General features: G+C 51.5%; 2 protein-coding genes across 3 annotated transcripts; both read left to right on the top strand.

Moving 5' to 3' along the window:
* Positions 1–1,241: 1,241 nt before the first annotated feature.
* Positions 1,242–8,552, top strand: TNFSF12 (TNF superfamily member 12). Of its 2 annotated transcripts, none has more exons than XM_037028329.1 (7): positions 1,242–1,509; positions 1,668–1,718; positions 2,255–2,330; positions 3,316–3,369; positions 3,455–3,490; positions 7,475–7,599; positions 7,781–8,552. In XM_037028329.1, the coding sequence occupies exons 1-7, from the start codon at positions 1,351–1,353 to the stop codon at positions 8,030–8,032; spliced, it is 753 nt and encodes a 250-aa protein (XP_036884224.1). In that variant the 5' UTR covers positions 1,242–1,350; the 3' UTR covers positions 8,033–8,552. The 2 variants fall into 2 exon arrangements, with proteins under 2 accessions (XP_036884224.1, XP_036884225.1); XM_037028330.1 differs by having other exon boundaries at positions 1,244–1,509; positions 1,671–1,718.
* Positions 8,553–8,675: 123 nt separating this feature from the next.
* Positions 8,676–12,437, top strand: TNFSF13 (TNF superfamily member 13). The gene is made up of 6 exons (XM_037028327.1): positions 8,676–9,999; positions 10,336–10,414; positions 10,571–10,618; positions 10,755–10,873; positions 11,080–11,218; positions 11,474–12,437. The coding sequence occupies exons 1-6, from the start codon at positions 9,742–9,744 to the stop codon at positions 11,581–11,583; spliced, it is 753 nt and encodes a 250-aa protein (XP_036884222.1). The 5' UTR covers positions 8,676–9,741; the 3' UTR covers positions 11,584–12,437.
* Positions 12,438–12,613: the final 176 nt, after the last annotated feature.

The following is a 12,613-nucleotide window of genomic DNA, read 5'->3' as shown; positions in this document are numbered from 1 at the left end:
GCCTCTACTGGTGACCTGACCTGCAACCCAGGCATGTGGCCTGACTGGGAATTGAACCAGCAAACCTTTGTTTCACAGGCTGGCGTTCAATATACTGAGCCACACCAGCCAGGGCTACATAAAAACATTTTTAAAAAGAAAGAAAAGATCTGAAAAACTCTCCCATATGACTTCACCTGGGGGTGGGGGTGGCCTGAGTGTTCCAAGTAATGAGAATAACAGGTTCTTGAGACCCTAAAGCAGGAAGCAGTTCAGCAGTTTCCAGAACAGAAAAGGAACCAGCAAGATAGGAGTGTAGAGGGGAGAGGGCAGGACCGGGCAGAGGCATAGGGCAAGAGGCTTCCGCATACTTACTCAGAACCATTATTTTACCCTATTGTTTAATTATCTCTCTTGCACCAGAATTGTTCTCACTTTCTGCAAATGTGCAAAAGTGAACTTGTGAGGGCCTTACTGTTTACAAGTGTTTCCATGGCAAAAAACAGGGTCCAGCTTTTACTAAATTCTTTTATAGAGCGCATGTAGCTCCACCTTGAGCTCATAAAGCCCTATAAACCCTAGCTATTAGCCGAAGGGGCCCTTGTGTTTCCAGGTTAGTGCCTTTGGAGAACACACTGGGGTTTAGCGGTGACAGTGGTGGGTAGGAATCTGGCATTCTTAGAGATGTTTAATTAATCAAACTGCAGGCCTCTGATGTTGAAATCAACTACCAATTGATTTGCCGAAAGAAGTGAAAACACGACCCATGTTAGTGATGTCCTCCGTCTCCTTCCCAGGTACTTGCAGGGCAGCGCTGTCTTTAGGTGCAGCTGATAAAATCCAAATGTGCCTTGGTCCTCACCATGTTGACTCAGGAACTAATAAGACAAGCCACACACTACCTAGTTACGTTGGTCTGGGAGCCCTAAATTAATCATCCTGTTTTGGCAGGACTAGATCGTAGGAGTTGCAGGGGTCTCGCAGCTTGACCACCCGCGCATAAACTTGGGTGGAATTTTTGCTTATTTCTGCCTTTACTCCCTCTCTCTGGCGGTCTGTATGGAGAGCCCTTGGTTGCACACTCAAAGGTCGCCCCTGCTTTTACACGCTCAGGCGATGTGTGCCTCTTCGCAGGGAATCGCCCTGTGGAGACACACAAGAGGCGCGCACTCCGCTCGGTGCACAGCGCTCCACGGGTTCTGAGTTTAATCACACAAACAGTGTCCGGCTTCCTGTCCTCATCCCCGCCCTCCCGCCTGGTTTCCCTTGCCCCTCCCTCTCTCCAGCCCGATCCGCCCACCGGCTCCCCCTCCCCCGATCCCTCGGGTCCTGGGATGGGGGGGCGGTGAGGCAGGCACAGCCCCCGCCCCCATGGCTGCCCGTCGGAGCCAGAGGCTGAGGGGGCGCAGGGGGGAGCCGGGCACCGCCCTGCTGGCCCCACTCATGCTGGGCCTGGGCCTGGTGCTGGCCTGCCTTGGCCTCCTGCTGGCCGTGGTCAGCCTGGGGAGCCGAGCATCGTGGTCTGCCCAGGTGAGGCCCTGCTGCACACCCCTCCCTGGGTAAATTAGGAACAAAGTCTAGGAAGCAGCTGATGAGGCTGGGTGGACTGAGGGCAAGAGGCCAGGAAGATAGATGGGTGGAGGGTGAGATGTCAGGTGGAGGACAGGATGACACTACCTCCTTCCCAGCAGGAGCCTTCCCAGGGGGATCTGGTGGCAGAAGAGGACCAGGACCCTCTGGTGAGTTGGTGTGGATGCTTGACTGCAAGCTGCTGGGTGTGTGAAGTGCGTGTGAGATGAGGATGCAGGGAGTGCCCTGGCCCTGTCAGCCATTAGTGGGCGAGAGAGAGAGAGAAAGAGGGTGACAACTGTGCGTAAGAGGTTTGTGTCACCTGAGTACCAAGTGTTATTGGCTGAGGGCCAAGTGGGAGTGTGAGATTTCGTAACCTGCTGTGGAAGAGGGATGCTGGTTGTGTGTGCAGGGTGTGTGCTCACTGTGCATTCTGACTGGGTGTGGATGTATGTGCAATGTGCCAAGTGCCTGCAGGGTCTGTGCTGGTTGTGAGGTGGGGGAGTTTGACTGGTCTTTGAAAAGGATAAGGGCTGAGACCTGACCCCAGGAACTTGGCCTCAGCCACACTTGGCTGGGGACTCTGTCCCCTAAGACTTCTGCGCCTGTCTTGGCTCTCCTAATGGCCCGTCAGTCTCAGAAACATTCCCATGTTTTGGGGAATCTGTGGCGAGACTCTGACTTAGGCCTCCCTCAATTCCCCTAGGAACTGAGTCCCCTGTCAGAGGAAAGCCAGGATCCTGAGCCTTTCCTGAAACAATTGGTTCGGCGTCGCAGAAATGGTGAGCATCCCTTTACCCCAACCTTAGGGATGTAGTGACTGGTCTGTGGTGGCTTCTGGATTGACTATTGCTTTTGTTCATTATAATAGCCCCATGAAGTGGGCAGATCAAAAACCATTATCCTCACTTATGGATGGAGAAACTGAGACACAGAGAATAAAGGGGGGGGGGTGTTCAGAGTCAGGATGTAGGCAAGGTGGAGGCCCCAATCAGCAAAGAAGCTCACGAACGGGATAATGATGTGACCACGTATCTGGTGTATGAAGGACTGTCCTGGCTTACCCCTGTTATCTCAGGGTGATTGTTATTATTATTATTATTATTATTATTAAAATTTTATGTATTTTTAGCAAGGCAGGGAGAAAGAGAAGGAGAGAAACATCAATCGGTTGCCTTTTACTCACCCCAAAATGGGAACCTGGCCCACAACCAAGACATGTGCCCTGACCAGGAATTGAACCAGTGACCTTTCATAGGCCACTGCTCAATCCACTGAGCCACACCAGCCAGGGCTGATTTTTTTAAGACTTTATTTATTTATTTATTTATTTATTCATTTTTAGAGAGAGGAGAAGGGAGGGAGGGAGAGAGCGAGAGAATGTGTGAGAAAAACATCTATCGGTTGCCTCTTGAGCACCCCGACCTGAGGACCTGGCCTGCCACCCAGTCTTGTGCTCTGACTCGGAATTAAACCGGCGACCTTTTGGTTTGTGGGACAACACCCAACCCACTGAGCCATAACCATCAGGGTTCAGTGTGATTATTAATAACACCCCCTTTTCTCTTAGAATCATCCCAAGTTGGACGATAAATTACAGTCACTCTACTTACATAGGAAGATAAGGCATGAGATTTTGAAGACAGGAGTCTGGACAAGAATAAGGGTGTTGGGGTCCTTAGAGGGGGCTGAGGCTGGGGGAGTAGTTCCTGATCCGACAGACACGTGGTGGCTTGCTTTACCCATCTTTGTTTCCTTGATTTTCAGCGCCTAAAGACCGGAAAACGCGGGCTCGCAGAGTGATTGCGGCCCACTATGAAGGTGGGTGCTGGGTGAGCCATGCCCAGGGAGGATGGGTGGCAGAGGGGCAGGGCAGGTCTCACTACCCCTTTCCTATGTTTTACAGTTCACCCACAGCTGGGACAGGACGGCATACAAGCGGGTGGGTGAGACCTATTCCCACCTCGGAGCTTTTCCCTGACCCCCACAGCACTGGCTTCTTAGAAAAGGGGCCCCTCAAAACATTGACTACCCTCATCCCTGCTTGCAGCCTCAGGACTTTGGAATCCAGTCCAGGAAAGTCCTCAGGGTTCAGTTCTCTCAGGTCCCAAACTTGAACTTTCTCTGTGACACAGGCATGGTACTCCCGGGAGACCTCTTCCCCACCCAGAACCTAGGCAGATTCCCTCACCAAACCACCAGCCCAGCTTTTCCTTCAGGCCTCACTCTTCTTCAAGAAGCACCTTTGATTTTTTTTTCTTCTTTTCCCTCCATATACTCTGAGTCTTCATGCTCTGGTCATTTTTCTCAAAATGCTCTGGTCTCTATTCTTCTTTTCCACTCCTACCCTACCCCCACTTCAGCACCATGACATCAGAACCTGAAACCCAATCTCTAATCCTTTCCCCATTCCAGATTCTCCCACCCTCTACCCTGTCCCACCTGTGCTGCCAAGCGAAGCCCCGCAAACCTCGTTTTCATTATCCTGTTGCTTCTCTGCTTGGCTTCCAGGCTGCCATGGTCCCAACCTCCTTTTCCTGCACATCCTTATGCATGCTCCACACTTGTTGGGCTGACTCCCCTCCCCCACCAATGTGCCTCTTCTGGACTTTGCACATACTGTTCCCTGACCTGGAATGCCCTTCCATGTGACAGGCCAGGAGTCAAGACATGAAGGTGACTTGGTCAAGGAGGTTGGCAACTGAGATGGAGAGAAGTAGGTAGATTCAGAATGTGGCCTGAAGACAGGGCATGCCTGTTGGTTGGATATGTAGGATAAGGGAAAGGGAGGAATCAGAAATGACTTCCAGATTTTAAAGTTGGGCATCTCTGGGAATAATTACACCATTTGCTAAAATAGGGTACCTCAGGGAAGAAATGTGTGGAGAGGTGTGTAAATCAATAATTAAATTTGAGATCTGATAATAAACAAGTAGATAGGTAATAATAAAAAGTGAGCTCCACAAATAGATGTCTGGACATAGTAGACAAGCCCAGGCTAGGTCAGAACTAAAAAAGTCAGGAGATGTCACCATCTGGATGGTGTTTAAAGCTATAGGACTGGATGAAACACCAGTGGAAAGAAGGGCCCCACCAGTGAAGCCCTGAGGCTCTGGGGCATCTAGAAGTGGAGCACAGGAGGCAAACCCACGAGAGACTGCGAAGCAGCCAAAGGAAGGGGGAGAAACACGGGGAGGGTAATGTCGTGGAACCTAAGATAAGACACAGTTTCAAGAAGGATGTGGCTGTCTGTGTTGAATGCAGCTGACAGGTCACATGAGATGAGAACAGAGAAATGACTGCTGGGTTTGCTAATATTAGAAGTTAACTGGTGACCTTGACAAGGGTCGTTTCTGTGGCATATATTAGGACTGAAGTCAGCATGGACTGGGTTAAGAGAAAATCTGAAATAGGAATTGGAGACAGTGACCATCCTTTCCAGATGTTTCTCCATAAAAGAAACAGAAAAAATGGCTGGTAACAACTTGCTGTGTGCAGTTCTGGTCACATATGTCAGACTTCTTCACATAACTTCCTGTTACAGCTTTAGAGGGGGATGTGGACCAAGGAAAAGTTCAATCCTTTTAGTGATAAGGAATACTACATGGATCTTAGCTAACATTTATTGAGCGTACAATGTCAGTCCTAACAGGAAGATATTCTGATCATTGTGTAGATGGAGGTTCCTTAACTTGTCCGAGGCCGTGATGATACTAAGCAGTGGAACTGAGATTTGGACCCAGCTCCAGTGTGTTTGTATACTGGACATGGTTTACGTGAGCAAGCAAGGCTGGAAATGGGGCTGAAGAGAAGAGGCTAAGAAGGGTCTCAGGGAGGAGTGGCAGGGACTGGACTGGAAAGGAGGTGGGTGGCAAGGTTGCTCGGAGCGGATAGTGATGGGTAAATAAAGTTAGTGAAGGAGAAGGAGGCTTGGTACCTGGTGGGAGGTAGAACCATGAGCCCCATGTGGAATGCAGACAACAGAGCAAGTTTAGTGGGTGGGGCAAGCTCAGTTTTGGTCGAGATGTGTTTGAGGTACCTGGGGCTATTTAGGTGGACACAGTTAGCAGGATGAGAAGGGGCAGGGCTGGAGCCTGGATTAGAGCCTGCCGGGTAAAGGGCTCGGTAACCCATAAGTGAGGATGAAAATGCCTAGAGAGCATTACATTTTCCTTGAGAGAGTAATAAGGATGAGGCCCTGGGCTTGCAGAGTGTGAGTGATTGAGGAGGGCAGCTGCTGAGTCTACAGAACAAGCCAGTGAGGTCCAGGAGAGCGGTCGGTGGACCGCAACAGAGATCTGTTGGCCAGTGCACCTCCTTCCCTTGATCTTCCCACCTGTGTTTGCTGGACACCCACTCAGAGTGGGCCAAAGCCCAGGTGCAAGGATAGAGTGGTGAACAGGACCATTGCCCCTGCCCTCTCTTGGGACTCAGACCCCAAACCGCCACATACGTAAATGAACCAGATGAGTTCCCATGATGGCGACTGCTAGGCTAGGAAACAGGGTGATGTAGAGAAGAGATTAACAGTGGCAGGGCTGGGTCTGGGTATTTTATTATATTTATTATTATTTTAAAATATCCCCACCTGAGGATATGTTTTATTGATTTTAGAGAGAGAGGAAGGGTAGGGGGAGAGAGAGAGAGAGAAACATTGACTGGTTGCCTCCCTTACCGACCCCGACTGATAACCTGGGATCAAACCCACAACCTAGGCAGGTGCCCTGACCGGAATGGAATCTGCAATGTTTGGTGTATGGCAGGCGCTCCAATCAGCTGAGCCACCCGGCCAGGGCTGGGTCTGGCTATTTTAAACTAGGTGACCTGGGAAGGCCTCTCAGATGAGTTGATACCTGACTGACAGAAGATGCCAGGCAGGCCACAGTGTTCTGAGAAGAGGGAAAACCAGTACAAAACCCTGCAGGACAAGGAACTTGGTTCTCAGCAGGAACAGAAAGAAGGCCAGAGTAGGTGGACTCTTGCAAATTGGAGGTGTGTGAGAGATCCGAGTGGAGAGATGGACAGGGTGGCTGTGGGGACCTGGGAAGCCATTTGAGGTCCTGTTCTCTTATTTTATTATTTATCTTCTTTGCAGTTTCCTATTATCCTAGCTCTAGATTATTTTTTTGTAACAGCTTTAGTGAGATAAAGCTGTTCTCACATACCACAGAATTCACCCATTTAAAGTGTACAGTTAAATGGTTTCTAGTACATTCACACCGTTGTGTGGCCATCATGACAGTAGCTTTAGAACATTTTCATCTCCTCAAAAAGAAAGCCTGTACCCTGTAGCCATTATCCCCTATTTCTCCAACCCCCTCCCCCTTCCAGCTCTAAGCAACCATTAATCTACTTTCTGTCTCTCTATATTTGTTTATTTGGACATTTCCTAGAAATCATATACTGTGTTGTCCTTTATGACTGAAAGCACTTAGTGTAGTGTTTTCACAGTTCATGGCATTTCTTTTCAAGACTGAATAATATGCCATTGTGTGGGTGTAGGAGAATTTTCCTTACCCTTTTATCAGTTGATGAACATATGGGTACCATTTTATTATTTTCTTTTAATATCCAAATATTGTGGGATTCAAGTGATATATGTATGCATTCTGAAAGTAAAGGAAACAAACACTACAGACACAAAATGCGAAAGCCCCAACACTTCTCCTTCAGTCCCACTCTTCTCCCCAGAAATGGCTGGTGACAACTTGCTGTGTGTGGTTTTGCTCACATATGTCGGACTTCCTCACATAACTTCCCATTACACTGTGGGCTCCAAAGGCCATGGATCCACCCTTGTGCTGGGCCATTTATATGTCTTCTGGGTAAGGTGGGCTCTGAAGGTTTATAAACTAAATGAGTGTCTAGGGAATGTGTGAAAGTCCTGTGAAGGGACTTTCCCCTGTCTTTGAACATCCACGTTCAGGTGTGGACGGGACGGTGAGTGGCTGGGAGGAGGCCAAAATCAACAGCTCCAACCCACTTCGCTATGACCGCCAGAGCAGGGGATTTATAGTCACCCGGGCTGGGCTCTACTACCTGTACTGTCAGGTAAGCCCCACCTGGCACCATGGGTAAAGCAGAAACTGAGGGAGAAGGGTTTGGTTTAGAGGGTGGAGAGGAGGAGTTTGGGGTCTGGGCTGGAGAGGATATCTGGGTCTCTAAGGAAATGTGAACTTGAGATGAGGGCAAGCAGTGGCCTGGACTCCACCACCCTCTCCCTGCCCGCCAGGTGCACTTTGACGAGGGAAAGGCTGTCTACCTGAAGCTGGACTTGCTAGTGGATGGCACGCTGGCCCTGCGATGCCTGGAAGAGTTCTCCGCCACCGCGGCAAGTTCCCCTGGGTCCCAGCTCCGTTTCTGCCAGGTGTCTGGGCTGTTGCCCCTGAGGCCAGGATCCTCCTTGCGGATCCGTACCCTCCCCTGGGCCAATCTCAAGGCTGCCCCTTTCCTCACCTACTTTGGACTCTTCCAAGTTCACTGAGGGGCTCTGGCCTAATGATGGTTTTCCCAGGCCACTGGTTCCTCACAACTCTCTGAGCACCCCAGTCCCTTCTGCCCCACCCTCAGCTGCTCCTCCCCTCAGACCCACCTCTCCCTGGGTAGGCTGCCAGGGCTTGTTCACGTGTTTTCTATGCCACATAAATATTCCCATTCATCTCAGACTGCTCCTCCCCCCAACTCTGGTTTTCCACCTCACTAGCTCCTGAACCCGATCTTTGATGCCCCATTTATGTCCTGACTCCCCACCCTGGCCACAGCCCTCTGGGACACTGTGTTTACTATATTCTGGGTGAGAATGAGTCCCCAGTACTCCTCGCAAGCACTACGAGGGACTGGATACTGGAGAGACTGGGCCTAGGCCAGGAGTTCCCAACTGTGAGGGCTAAGAGTCCACGACAAGCTCCTCTCCTGATAATTCCCTGTGGATTTTTAAAAGATATTATTTTTATTATTATTGTGACAGAATGTAGATACGTGGAAATTAAAGAGAATAAGCCATGGTTGCTCTTTTTCATTTGGGGTTTAGGGGACCTTCTCAGGGAAGCCAAGAGCCCTGGGAAGGGGGGTCTGGGCATTGGGGAGTGGGTACAGGACAGCTGAAATTCCAGGGTGACATACAGGCTTGGGAGTGGGGACCCACATGCCTCCAACCCGCAAGGCATGAACAGAGAACAGAAAGGCAAACTGCCAAGGAAAAAAATCAATCCTCTGCCCAAGGTCCAGCAGAAGCTGCCTCATTTACCTAGGAGGCGGGCTTCCTCCTGTGGGGAATCCCTGGCGGGGAGGAACATGGGCCCTTCCTCTTGGCAGCTTCGGGACATTCAGCAGGTGCTGGCACAAAGCCCTGGCTGGACGTGGGGTAGGAGCAGGCCTCAAGGGGGTTTCAGGGTCAGTAAGCAGGACATGGGGCCCAGGAACACGGGAACCTCAACCCTAAGATACAGCAGAGGAATCCTCCAGTGGTAGGGTGCTTACAGAGGGGTGGGAGGGTGGCTGTCTTTTTCTCTCTTCATCCAGAGCCTTATGTAAGAGCTTTTCTCGGGAAACAGGAAGTCCTATTTGCCAAGTTCAGCACAGGGAGTAGTGCAGGCCTTATTCCAACACACCCGGCCTGGGCTTAACCCCAGAGCTCAGCCAGTTTCTTACTTTAGAGACCTTGGTTCTCCCCACGGGCCCTCTCCCCTCCTTTCCTACCTTCAGTCACTCCTAGCACTCTTCCCCGGAGACTGCTCCTAGGCCAGAGCCAGAGAGTCTTCCACCCTCATCCCTTGACCCTCAACACGGCCCAACATGCCCCTTCATCCCCACTCCTGGCACCATGCCCCATGCCAGCCAACCTTCCCTCCCCCACTTCTGGGGCCGCCCCAGGGTTCCTGTGCTTTGGCCGCTCCTCCCGGGTGTCACTGGCAGCCTCATGCTTCCTAGAGAGACTGGCACCAAATTCTCCTGAGGCTGGAAGAGGGTGGGGGGTCTCAAGACAACACTGGCCCCACAGAGAAGTGCCAGGAGCACCAACGGTGTCCCTAGCTTGCTTTCCTCCTCCCTCCTTTTTATTCTCAAGTTCCTTTTTATTTCTCCCTTGCGTAACGCCCTTTTTCCCTTCTGCACCACTGTGTGCACCCCCACCCTCTCTGCCACCTCTTTGCCATCCACTCCTGAGGCCACAGTTGTTGGCAGGGTCCCCAGCTCATGCCAGCCTCATCTCCTTCCTTTCTAGCCCCCGAAGGGCCTCTGGGAGACATGGGGGGCCGGGGCCGAGAGCCGGCACTCTCAGTTGCCCTCTGGTTGAGTTGGGGGGCAGCTCTGGGGGCTGTGGCTTGTGCCATGGCTCTGCTGACCCAACAAACAGAGCTGCAAATCCTAAGGAGAGAGCTGACCCGGCTGCAGAGGACTGGAGGGCCCTTTGAAAATGGGGAAGGGTATCCATGGCTGAGCCTCCAGGAGCAGGTGAGTGAGGGGAGAAGGGTGTCTGGGAGAGAAGGAGTGGTGGCAAGGCCGTCTCTGGAACTCTTGGTTCCAGCCTCCTGCAAAGTTTTTAGTGGGTGCGAGAGAGGGTCCCGGGTTTGGAGGTCAAGGGAGCAGCCATACCAGGAAGGGAAGTTGTTAAAGATTAATGCTTTGCATACCTACCAGATCCTGGAGGACAGCCAGCACCACGGCTCAGGTTGCTGGGAAAAGGTTCATGAGAGATGGGAAGTATTCGTGGGGTGGAGGGAGGGCTGGGAGGAAAGGCTATCTGGGACCCTTGCACTGTAGCCTAATGCTGCCTTTTTCCATGAGCAGAGGCCTGAGAGCCTGGAAGCCCCGGAGAATGGGGAGAGATCCCGGAGAAGGAGAGCAGTGCTCACCCATAAACACAAGAGTGAGGCCTTCAGGGTGCAGAGGGGTGGGAGATGATCAACCAGCAGGAAGACTTGGAGACTATTACCCCAAGTTAGGGTGAGGGTGGAAGGCTGATAACAGGGGTTGTCAAGTGGGGTAGGCAGGCATTGCTGAGATTTCCTCCTTCTTTCCTCAGAGAAGCACTCAGTTCTGCACCTTGTTCCCATGAACATTACTTCCAAGGGTGAGCACTATTTTAAGTGGCTTTGGGGCAGGGCAAGATCCGGGAATTTTGGGGCTGGCACCAGGGCCCAAGAGAATCTTAAAGGTGAAAAGGAAGAATGCACAGAAATCCTGACTGCCACACTCCTCACCTCCAGAGGACTCTGATGTGACAGAGGTGATGTGGCAACCAGCTCTTAAGCGTGGGAGAGGTCTGGAGGCCCAAGGATATGTCGTTCGAGTCTGGGATGCTGGAGTTTATCTGCTGTATAGCCAGGTAACCCCAAACAAACACTGAGCTTTGCATGTGGGCCTGAGAGTCTGAAAGGCTGTTCTTCCAAAGCCTTATGCCCCAAAATTGAGGGTTCTCGAGCCTCTGTTTATGCACTGAGAAGATTCTCTGGCTTCTTGTCAGGGCTCCTGAGGCCTCCCAGAACTGAGCTATACCATCCTGTTTTCTTCATCACCTCCCATTTCTGCCAGGTCCTGTTTCATGATGTGACTTTCACCATGGGTCAGGTGGTGTCTCGGGAGGGCCAGGGAAGGCAGGAGACTCTATTCCGATGTATACGAAGTATGCCCTCCAACCCAGACTGGGCCTACAATAGCTGCTACAGTGCAGGTAACAGCTCTGGGGGCAGTGGGGGCAGTGTGGGGATGGATGTTAGAAGAGCAGAACATACTTGACCGCGGGGTAGTGGTGGAAGAGCTATGACAGGGGGGTTGGAAGCCTGGATATAGATAGAGCTGGATCTAAGGAATGAAGGATGGAATACTTACGGTAAGCAGAAAAGAAGGTTGAGCTAGGGGAGGGCGACACATCAGAGTATCTACATGGCTGTGCTTCACTGAGCACCTATTTCCTATCTTTTCTCAGGTGTCTTCCACTTACACCAAGGGGATATTCTGAGTGTCATAATTCCCCGAGCGAGGGCGAAACTTAGCCTTTCTCCACATGGAACCTTCCTGGGGTTTGTGAAACTGTGATGGTGTTATAAAAGCGGTTCTGGGTTTGGAAAAGCGGGGTGGGTACATATGGGAGATAGCCAAAGATGACTAGACAAAGGACAGGGAATGCAAAGTAACAGAGGCCTCCTCTGGGTTTATCTGGAATCCTGAGCTTGACAACTTATGACTGTGTCTTTTCTCCCCTTTTCTCTTTCCAACCCCTACCCCTAGACTTTAATAAATATTAAGGACATAGAATATCTTGCTTTTATCTCCCATTTAGCCCCAAATTCTCGGGGCTGATGAGGGGTGAAGAGAAGATGCCAGGCATTGTCTAGACCTGCTTTGGGTCCCACTGGAATGCTTCCAGAACAGCACCACCATCTAGCGGCAGTTTGAGAGAACCATCCTGTCAGTTGGCACAAGTCCACAAAGCCTCCCTACATGAGGAAAACTCCTGGTTCCCTATGCCACACCTCCCTCGAGGAACCCACTGTCTCTTCACCCCACAAAAAGCCCCATCCTCATTTCCACATTACTCTTTGGGTCCCAAGTTTTCATGCTCTGCATTCCCCTGGCGTGGCAACAAGCCTCTCTGGGCTGAGATGGGTCGCCGGGAAGCCTTGGATGAATAAATAGTACGTCCTAATGATGGTCTTGACGCACTCCTGAGCTCATCTTTCTGCTCAAACCCTGCTTAAAGTTAAATAAAAGAGAATAAGTAATACCTCGGATCCATTTACACCTACTGCCTTGTCTCGCACCCTTCCCTCTACCGGGATCTCCTGTCCCCCAGGTACTCCCCTGGCGCACCCCACTACACCGAAGGTATACTGCCAGCGGGCTCAGAACTAAGAGAAGGACCGCACAGCTGAGCGTGAAGAACTTTGGGACGTGCAGGCGCAAAAGGGCAAGTCGGGGCGGGGGTTCGCCGCGCGCAAGCCCAGGTCAGCGAGTCAGCGTAGGCGCAGCTCTGCGTGGGGCTCGGGGGGCGGAGCGATCCCGCAGCGTCTACATTCGAGAGTAGGCGGGACTAGGCGCGTGGTGGCCGCGCCGGCGCTATTCGCTG

The sequence above is a fragment of the Sturnira hondurensis genome, unplaced genomic scaffold (genome assembly GCF_014824575.4).
Source record: "Sturnira hondurensis isolate 20B ecotype Veracruz unplaced genomic scaffold, ASM1482457v3 Scaffold0019835, whole genome shotgun sequence".
Lineage (NCBI taxonomy): Eukaryota > Metazoa > Chordata > Mammalia > Chiroptera > Phyllostomidae > Sturnira > Sturnira hondurensis.
The sequence above is the reverse complement of the archived record's forward strand: the minus strand, read 5'-3'. Positions and strand labels throughout refer to the sequence as shown.